Raw genomic sequence first — 10,684 nt, forward strand, 5'->3', positions numbered from 1 at the left:
CTCTTGTTCCTTACTTTGTTGATCCTAATCACTTGCACAAGACCCTTGGAGCCATGGGTGAAGGACACCTTCACTGGTCGGTGAGAGGCCTAGCCTTTTCACTGACCTGTGTCCTTCATCCATGGCTCAGAGGGTCCTGTGCCAGTCGTTAGGTTTTAGAAGCACTAATAATTTAGGGCCTGGTGTCCCCGAAAGACACTACCTGGGTCACAACCTTGTGCCTGTTGCACTGCACCTGTAGTCCTGCACCTGTGCCATCGGTTCCTCTTGCTCCTCACTTTGTTCTTGTTCCTAACCACTTGCACAAGACCCTTGGAGCCATGGATGAAGGACACCTTGACTGGTCGGTGAGAGGCCTAGCCTTTTCACTGCCCTGTGTCCTTCATCCATGGCTCAGAGGGTCATGTGCCAGTGGTTAGGTTTTTAAAGCACTTCAATTTATTAGGGCCTGGTGTCCCCGAAAGACACTACCTGGGTCACAACCTTGTGCCTGTTGCACTGCACCTGTAGTCCTGCACCTGTGCCATCGGTTCCTCTTGCTCCTCACTTTGTTCTTGTTCCTAACCACTTGCACAAGACCCTTGGAGCCATGGATGAAGGACACCTTGACTGGTCGGTGAGAGGCCTAGCCTTTTCACTGCCCTGTGTCCTTCATCCATGGCTCAGAGGGTCATGTGCCAGTGGTTAGGTTTTTAAAGCACTTCAATTTATTAGGGCCTGGTGTCCCCGAAAGACACTACCTGGGTCACAACCTTGTGCCTGTTGCACTGCACCTGTAGTCCTGCACCTGTGCCATCGGTTCCTCTTGCTCCTCACTTTGTTCTTGTTCCTAACCACTTGCACAAGACCCTTGGAGCCATGGATGAAGGACACCTTGACTGGTCGGTGAGAGGCCTAGCCTTTTCACTGCCCTGTGTCCTTCATCCATGGCTCAGAGGGTCATGTGCCAGTGGTTAGGTTTTTAAAGCACTTCAATTTATTAGGGCCTGGTGTCCCCGAAAGACACTACCTGGGTCACAACCTTGTGCCTGTTGCACTGCACCTGTAGTCCTGCACCTGTGCCATCGGTTCCTCTTGCTCCTCACTTTGTTCTTGTTCCTAACCACTTGCACAAGACCCTTGGAGCCATGGATGAAGGACACCTTGACTGGTCGGTGAGAGGCCTAGCCTTTTCACTGCCCTGTGTCCTTCATCCATGGCTCAGAGGGTCATGTGCCAGTGGTTAGGTTTTTAAAGCACTTCAATTTATTAGGGCCTGGTGTCCCCGAAAGACACTACCTGGGTCACAACCTTGTGCCTGTTGCACTGCACCTGTAGTCATGCACCTGTGCCATCGGTTCCTCTTGCTCCTCACTTTGTTCTTGTTCCTAACCACTTGCACAAGACCCTTGGAGCCATGGATGAAGGACACCTTGACTGGTCGGTGAGAGGCCTAGCCTTTTCACTGCCCTGTGTCCTTCATCCATGGCTCAGAGGGTCATGTGCCAGTGGTTAGGTTTTTAAAGCACTTCAATTTATTAGGGCCTGGTGTCCCCGAAAGACACTACCTGGGTCACAACCTTGTGCCTGTTGCACTGCACCTGTAGTCATGCACCTCTGCCATCGGTTCCTCTTGCTCCTCACTTTGTTCTTGTTCCTAATCACTTGCACAAGACCCTAGGAGCCATGGATGAAGGACACCTTGACTGGTCGGTGAGAGGCCTAGCCTTTTCACTGCCCTGTGTCCTTCATCCATGGCTCAGAGGGTCCTGTGCCAGTGGTTAGGTTTTTGAAGCACTTTAATATTAGGTACTGGTGTCCCCGAAAGACACTTGGGCAGCTATGCCCTGCAACTCTTCCAGCACAAAGTTGGTGGTTGGTGTTCCTTAAAACTGACCGGGCTATACCATTGATATGTTATTTTTTTGTCTTCCATGTTGGAAGAATGTTTCCATGTTGGAAAGTGGTTGTTTTTGCAATAAAAAAATTTGTTTTTACATACCTCAGTGTGATGAGTAGTTGTTCTTGTGGTGTGACTGCTCTCCTGAACGTGGTATCCTTCTTCCTAAGGTCATCCTTCACCATCTCCAAAAGGGTATCAAACAGGAGATGTAAAGGAAGAAGCTGTAAAGTATGTTGTGGGACAAGGTGTTGGGTGGAGGATGGGGGAGGTGTGTTTACAGAGGTTTGGGAGTGTTGTGGAGGGTGGGGGTGTAGTGTATAGCTAGGTATACAGGGGTGTGGGGGTCAGGGTGGTGTGTTTAGCTAGGTATACAGGGATGAGGTGTTGTGGGGGTGAGGGTGGGGTGTTTAGGGATGGTGGGGGTTGGTGTATTTAGGCCTAGATACTTACAGGGGAATAGACATCCGAGTGTAGCTGTAGAACTTCTGTGGGTGTCGTCTGAGGTCCCGGTAGAGGGCCTGGAACTCTCCCTTCCTCTGCCTCCTGGCTAGTAGAGGGTGCACCCACCATCTCCTGCGAGGAGCACGCCTTCTCCCCACATAGTAGTAGGTAAACAACAGGAAGGAGAGAATTCCCAGGTAATAAGCGTAAAAAATGACTGGATCCATGGTCCCAACTGCTGTCTCTGTATCCAAGGATGGTTTCCACACGTCCAGCTGTCTCCAACAATGACCCCAGAGCTTCTGCTGACCTCCCAGAACCCCAGGTATTTATACAGGTTGTTATCTCTTTAAGAATCCGGATCCGGACCGCAACCGTGTTCATACCGCACGGAAACCGTATGCAACCGGACCGGATCCGGACCGGATCCGGACAGGAACCGTACGGTTCAGGTCCGGTCCGGCTCCGGTGCGGTCCGGACATCCGGTGCGGTTTTGACAAAACCGCAAGTGTGAACGGGGCCTTAGGGTGGCGTCGGATGTGCTCTGCTAGGGGTTCTATGGAAAGTGCAAATAGGGCGGGGGACAGTGGACATCCTTGACGGGTCCCTCGTAGGATAGGAAAGGAAGCGGGGGTGGCTCCTGGGATTTTAAGGGAAGCTGTTGAAATTGTAGTTTTAATTACTAGTATATTCCGGTGTAAAAGACGACTGGGCGTATAGGACAACCGCCCCCCAACTTTTCCAGATAAAATATAGAGTTTAGGATATACTTGCCATATAAGACTACCCCTCTTCCAACGCACACCAAATAACTAAAAAAAAAAAAAAACATCATATACTGGTTCTTTGTATGAACAGATACTGGTGCTGTACTTTATGTGGTACATATACTGTATATATATAACAGTATACAGGCGATTAACTGGTTGGATTGGTCAACTCTCCCTCTCTCTAAGTGGACTAGTCAGCTCTCCTTGTCTCCCTGTTTATTAGAGCGTTATGGAAGAATACATTGCACTGTGCTTATAAAACACGCCTCTTTCACCCATCTGACCCACCCTTGTATCCTATTTACCTCCTTCTCTGCCTCTCAGATCTTGCACATGTGCGCCTGTGCCACTTCACTACAGTCCTCAGCAGCGAAATCTGAGACTCGGTAGCAGGATAAGGCGTAGCACCCAGCATCAATGACACCCGGCGTATAAGACGACCCCTGACTTTTCAGAAGATTTTCAAGGGTTAAAAAGTCTTATATGCCAGAATATACAGTATGTTTTCTGTGTGCTGCTGTTTTGAAACACAGAGAATATTTGTGTAAAGTAAACAACTACTAAGTTATTTAGAAATTAAACACATGAAAGTAAATGTACAGATTTTTTCGACAAAAGTGTGTTGTGAAATGACATCCTTACTGCATTCTTGTAGCTTAAGATGGCAGCGGCCAGCCATGGCCCGGACACAAGATTGTGAGGTTCCATTCAATTCAGTACAGTAGCGCCGATAAAAGCCACACATCTCACTCAATGCCCAGCTTCTTTCCACTGGATCAGCTTCATTGTCTGCAGCCAGCAGCGCTTCACATGATGGCTCAAACTCTGCACTGGCGTCTTTCTCTGTAAAGGAAAACAAAAGTTTGCTTTCTTAAAACAGAACGTATTTGCGATAATTCAGGTTGGAGTGAGGTCCGAGATGTCTCCCAGTGCATCACTGCTGAATACATGCAAATTATCCATTGTTGTCCCTGTGAGCTAGCCACACCTCCAGATCCACTGGAATGCAATGATGTGTCAGCTTGTTAATATTACAGAGCCACAATAATCCAACATGCATACAGACTGTTTCGGATTGATTGATCCTCATCAGTGCATGGCATGGATTAATGTGGCCCTATGGGGTAGGACTTGAAACACCCAGAGGTACAGAGTACTTAGCAAGCTCATGGGGCTTTTTGGTCCACTGTAGCCCCTTACACACTCCTAGGAGTTCTGGTTCACCATCAGCTTGCTGGGTACTCTGTACCTCTGTAAAGGAACAATAGGGAGACTTGAACAGTAGAAGGTAAAGATTTACACTTACATCAGCTGAAGCCTAAACCTAGGGCTATTGATTGCTTGGATATTCAGTTTGCATTATGCTTTAACAACAGAGTAACCAAGCAGCTCAGGGTGCCCCAAACCACAAATGTTCTCTTATAGCTGAATGCGAATGTCCTTCTGATTTAAGAAGACACATTTCACCAAGCATTGCTTATTATGCTTTAACCAAACTCTCGTTTATTTGAAACAAGGTTACATATAGCAATAACAACCTGACATTGGGCTCAATTCTGGTAGCTATGTGAGGTAAATATTTTTTTGTAGGTAAAATACCTCACAAGGTATTTTCCTCTTCTTTTATCAATTCTGAAAGATTCTTCTCCATTTCCGAACATGAGGTAAAACATGAGGTAAAACAGGAGGTAAAACAGGAGGTAAAACAGGAGGTAAAACATGAGGTAAATGCATAGAGTGAGGTAAAACATGAGGTATTTCAGTGGTAAGCCTGCAGCAAATAAGTAATAGGCCTCGATTCATAAAAGTGCTGTCGGGAAGGTAACGTCGAGCGGGGAAACACCGCTGTCGGTATTTCCGCCTTCAGGGTGGTAATTCATAAAAATTTTGCTAGTTGTGACAGGCGTGCGGAGATATTCCGCTGTAGGCAGGCGTTAGGCTGTTGGGAGACATGCGGAAACAGGAGAAGCAGGCGGAATCCCTCCGTGCGGTGTTCTCTCTGCAGCTGCTTGGGAGGTCTGTCCCATTCACTGCAATGTATTCCGCACGCTTCTCGCCACATCAGAGGTAGCGGTAATGCCCGTCCGCATACCGCTACCTCTAATCTTTATGAATTGACTACTTGTTACTTTTGCTATGATAATCACCGCGCAAGGCGGTGATTTATCACTCTGCTCGCGAAAGTCGGCTTTTCATGCGGAAAAAGCCTTTATGAATAAAGATTCTGCTGTGTGGTCGGTAAAGTGTGCCGTTTTCAGCATTCCCGCATGCGGGAATGCTTTATGAATCGAGGCCTTAGTCTTTAATTGTCTTCTATAAGTTAGGATAGTCTTTGGAAGAGGTTTTGTTTTTGTTTTTTGAGGAGGGAAGGTGTATTTGATTATGTAGCAACCTATGAAAAGTAAATTTATAGGCATCCATTATAAAAAAAAAAAATCCAGCTCATTTACCTTTAGGAGCACTTTTAGAGACTGGGGGGAGGTGTGTGTGGGGGGGGGGGTGTCGGAGCACTTTTAGAGGCTTGGGGAGGGGTCAGCACTTTTAGAGACTGGTGGTGTGAGTACTTTTACTTTTAGAGGCTGGGGGTCTGGAGGGGGGGTTACAGCACTTTTACTTTTAGAGGCTGCTGGGGGGGGGGGGGGGCTCTGAGCAATTCTAACCAGAGGAGGAGGGGGGGGGGGGGGTATCGGTGTTTGCTGCAGTTTTACTTAATTTTAAAAAAAATAGAGGCTGTGGGTGGAGCATTTTTACTTTCTTTCCAACCAGAGGTCTTTTTTTAAAACAAAATGGAAGCTGGGGGGGGGGGGGAATTTGTTGGTCAGATCAATTTACTTATTTCACCAAAATATGGGGCCTTGAACACAGAACAAGCCCGTGTTATGTGACAGATCTCACAATTCTGTCACAGCACGGCATTTATCATGTGGTAGAGGTAGGTCTAATTATGTGAGGTAAAAGACATGCAAACACGCACCTTATTTAACTTCAGAATTCAAGTGTGAGGTATTTCACTACTAAATGCCACACATTTTTGTAGAAAATTACCACATGAATTACCTCATGAAATTACATGAGGTAAAACTTTACTTAAACTATCAGAATTCAAAAGTTGATTTCCCTCATGAGGTAAACCCTTATTTCATGAGGTAATTATTTACTAAACGCTACCAGAATTGAGCCCATTGACTTTAACACTTCCAAGTTCTATTCAGTTTAAGCCATGGACAACCTAGACAGTTGCTTAGGGTACCACCTGCTGGAAGGGCACCACGTAACAATGCCAAGTGCACCATTTTCAAGGAGGTATTATATACATTGTTTGTTTAGTGTGTGTTACTGGCTGCCTTAATCATAGTAAGTCAACCAGTAACATACCTTATTCAACCAAAGTATACGTTGGTTGAATCATGTGAGTTACCCTACTTGCTTAACATAGGTTACGTAGTTTATGTAAATAATGGTAAACACTATGGCCCATATGCAGTTAACTTGAGTTTTCTCCTGGGTGATATTTTTACACCACCTTAAATAAAATGCTTTTTAAGCGACCAGCAAGGAAGAAACTACTCAAACTAATGTTGACAGTACTTTTTCACCCACTTGTTGGTACATTTTCAATTACAGAGTGCTGAAGAGTTATTTTAAACAGAAGATGAAAAATTATCTCTGAGGAGAAAACATAAGTGAAAAAGTGATAGGGGCCTATGTACGGAGTTTATGTACGTAAAATTTACCAGTGTTTAGTGAATATACCCAGTTGTGACTGTTATGACCCATAGCAGGTAGAGGCTGGTCACTGACAGACCCCTAAAGGTAGAATGCTAGTTTCAGTCTGGAACTTAATAAAATGGTCCCAGTTGCAGGAACCTAGAGACAAGTCTCAAATGACAAATCACCAGTGAAAGAACAAACCCAATTGGGAGACCAAACATCCAGTGACAGACCAGAACTCAGTGTCAAATTAGACCCCAACAACCAATAAGACTCCCAGTGTCAGATTAATCCCCCCCAGTAACATATTAGATCCTCCCCCTTTCCTTTAAATACACACACCTGGTGAATTAGAATTCTAATGACGGTTAAGACCCCCAGTAACAGATAAGACCCTCAGTGACATGCCAGATCCCTGGTAACAGATCAGACCCCACACATTCAACATCTTAGACATTCATCTTAATTTTCTCCATTTGGTGAAGACTGGGACAGTGATACAATTATCAGCCTCAGAGGCTGATTCATCACCAGAAAATAAGTACTGTAGTGCCTTAAAGTAACTCTACCGAGGTCACCAGTCATGTAATCTCATTCCTCCCTTCATATCCCTTCCTGATCCTGCTTGTGCTGTGCCAAGGAAACAGAAGTGGCACTATTATGAAAAGGATGGATAGCATATAGCAATTATTACTTCTTCTAAATATGAGTGTGGCCTGGAACTCACTAGGAGCAATTTTCTGAGTGCTTTGTGATTTGAAAAGCTCTTGCTAATGTAATGCTATGGGTGTGATCCCACTTGAGTGATGTGATTTTATAAAAATCCTGCGTAGCATTGCATTAGTAAGAGATTTTTCAAATCACTACATTTTCTGCTTTTATGACGTATACATTTCAAATCATTTCTGGATCCCATCGATTCATACTGGGGGCACTGACCGGTAGATTTAAAAAAATCCAGGCTGTTCTGAATTTAGTTAGGAACTTGCCGTTGGTACAATAGCACAACTCTATTTTGTTAACCTCACTACATTCTGATATGAACAAGGTAAAAGTTACAAATGTTTGCGACTTAATAACAAAATCTAGTCCAAGTCTGCTGTACCAGTAATTTTCTTGGTTGTTTTCCACCCTTAGCAATCCAGGTTTCCTATTCTCATGCCCGCTTACTAACCTGCCTTCAAACTCTCTGGGAGACATTTCAGCATCTGTTAGGCTCTCTTTATAATAAAACATTTCCTCTAAACATTCAGCATTTAACCCCTACCTCACCCCAGGGACGGATCTAGGGGGGGGGGGGGGGGGGTCAAGCGGGTATCTTGCCCCGGGCACAGTTTGTTGAATTCTCAAAAAGGCGGCAAAATGAATGGCAGTTTAGGTGCCAAAACCTGACCTTTAGGCGCCAAAACCTAACCTTGTCCCAGGCGCAACTTGGTCTTGATCCGTCCCTTCCTCACCCAGCTGATGGCCCCTACTTTACCTGCTCAGGTAAACCCCATGTAAACCTTCATACAAAAGTGACACTGCAGTACTGGTGCTATCTAGGATTGTCCTGCAAAGCTCACCTTTCCTTGGTCTGTGTAGTCTCCTCCCCTTCCAGACACCTGTGTAATTCTGTGTAGCACACACAACCTCTGAAAGCTAGGACCAGCCAGAACTAGAATCCAAGGCCCAACTCCAAGCTCTGAAGATTTTTACAGGTCTTTGGCTAAGAAGTAGGCTGCAAGGTCCACTACCTACAGAACAATTTGGCAGGGAAAAGGACCATTGCAGGCTACAGTTGAACTGGTCAGCTCTGTTGCACTGTGTATTGAGTTTTCATGAGCGTTAACTACTCTGCATGCACCATTACCTAACATTTATGCCCTTTTATGTCTGAACAGCCACCTTTCCTTTCTGCCAGCACCACAATGCAGGTAATAACCCCTCATCTGCCTGCAGAGGCATTTCTTAGATATATATTATAGAAAAATATGTACATGTAAAATAAATATGGTAGTAAAAAAAACTAAGCAGGCTTCTTGTAAGCAAGAGATGGAGTCTTGGAAAAATTGTTATATGTAATAGATCCCAAATAACCTCACTAACCTCTGCAGTGTCCACGTAGGTTGGCACATTCTGTGAAGAGGCAGATGGCGCATCCATGACACTCCAGCTGGCGATGATTGTGCTCTGTAACAGCCACCTCAAGAGCCTGCAGTGCTGTTTTAAGGGCAACCTCTAGTATTAAAGTCCCCCTATTGGAAAGAGCTGTTTAGAAGAAAGATTCATTTAGATATATAACAGACTGTTTCATAATTCAAATATATCAGCTATGCTAGTACAGCCACCAAATCCAGGACATGCTGGTATCCTGACTTGACTTGGGCAGCAAGAGTTTTACCAAACAGATACAAGGGGCTCGATTCACAAAGTAGTGATAACCCAGTTATCATGCCTAAAAGACTTTAGGCGTGATAACCATTGCACCACGCTGGTGAAAAGCCCCTTATCACGCCTAAGCTCAGTTTAGGCGTGATAAGTTTAGGCGTGATAAGTTTAGATACGTTTAGATCGCGCGCAAAGTCCTCTATGCGACGTTTCGCGCGCACCAGACTTTGCTAGCGCAAAACTTTTGATCAGCTGTGCACTGCAGTGCTAATCCAGTTAGTGCTATAGTTATCACGCCTAAACTTATTACACCTAAACTTATCACGCCTAAACTTATCACGCCTAAACTTATCACGCCTAAACTTATCACACCGAAACTTACCACGCCTAAATTATCACGCCTAAACTTATCACACCTAAACTTATCACGCCTAAACTGAGTTTAGGCGTGAATCGGGGCTACTCACCAGCGCGCTAACTGTTAGCACGCTTTGGTGAATAAAGCCCATGAAATTAACAACGTTAATGCAAACATGGAAAACTGAAGAACTCAATAACCAAATCCTGCCTATGGCGGCCTCAGCACAAATTTTAGCATAATTGGATTGTCATTGTTCTGAACATCCTTGTTAGTAAATAGCAGATGCTTAGCCTAAAAACATTAAAGTAAATTGGAAAGAAAGTCAACTTTGGAAAGTCCCCAGCTTGTATCTCTCCAATACCTTCATCTTGTGCAGGACTCACCTTGCAGGACACTGGCTGGTAATCTGTACTGCTCCTTGCTCACTGGTGCACAGTCCATCTGATGTGGTGCCAGGCATGAAGTCAGAAGCAACGTCCACCACAGGAACTGCATTGTATAATTTCCAAATTGTTTCACCAGGAATGGGAGCTAAATGTTTCTCACTGTCTGCTGGTTAATCTTCTGAAATATCTGGACCGGACATTAGATTTGTTGTACTTTTCTGTAAAACACCTGAGTGTGGTCCTTTCCTTTGTATCCCTCTGTGGTTGTCTCAGTCTGATATTCAGTCTTATACAGTAACGGCTTCTTCTATTGACTCAGTCTCTCCCTTTACCTCCCTATCCCTCTGCAGGCAATGTTCTGTTTATATGTTTTCACTCTCTGTTCTGCCTTTGTTTCACTGCTGCCTCTTCTGAAGATGACAGTTAGACAATAAGCAGCATGGGTAGTTGCTCTGTATATGTCCAGGACCACAGGAGGGGGTTGTGGGGAGGAAAGGACAGTTCCCAAGCGTTCTGATAAACTGCTTGATTCATTAATGCTTTGACACAGATGCCAGGACAGGAGAAGGCGGTGGGAGGGGGTATGTAGACTGGATGGGGTGAGAAAAGAATAGTTTGTGTTCATTAGCACCAGGATTGATCTTAAGCTTTGCTACATCATCTCCTGTTATGGTCATTTGTTTAGACTACACTGTAAATGCATTCACCCATGTAGCACTTCACCTCAATGTACCGCTTTTATCAATGCCTTGGCAGTAGTTC

At 45.0% G+C, this 10,684-nt stretch overlaps 1 protein-coding gene across 1 annotated transcript in view; it reads right to left on the minus strand.

Annotated features, from left to right (window-relative positions):
• Window positions 1-10,315, minus strand: part of PRSS56 (serine protease 56) — a 62,042-nt gene extending 51,727 nt beyond the window's left edge. Inside the window, exons 1-3 of the mRNA XM_068279329.1 lie at window positions 9,920-10,315; window positions 8,894-9,055; window positions 3,737-3,937 (exon numbers count right to left, since the gene is read on the minus strand). Of these exons, the coding sequence (XP_068135430.1) occupies window positions 3,737-3,937; window positions 8,894-9,055; window positions 9,920-10,031 (475 nt within the window). The 5' untranslated portion in view covers window positions 10,032-10,315. The remainder of the gene's footprint in view (window positions 1-3,736; window positions 3,938-8,893; window positions 9,056-9,919) is intronic.
• Between the last annotated feature and the right edge of the window lie 369 nt (window positions 10,316-10,684).

This window comes from Hyperolius riggenbachi, chromosome 4, assembly GCF_040937935.1.
Source record: "Hyperolius riggenbachi isolate aHypRig1 chromosome 4, aHypRig1.pri, whole genome shotgun sequence".
Lineage (NCBI taxonomy): Eukaryota > Metazoa > Chordata > Amphibia > Anura > Hyperoliidae > Hyperolius > Hyperolius riggenbachi.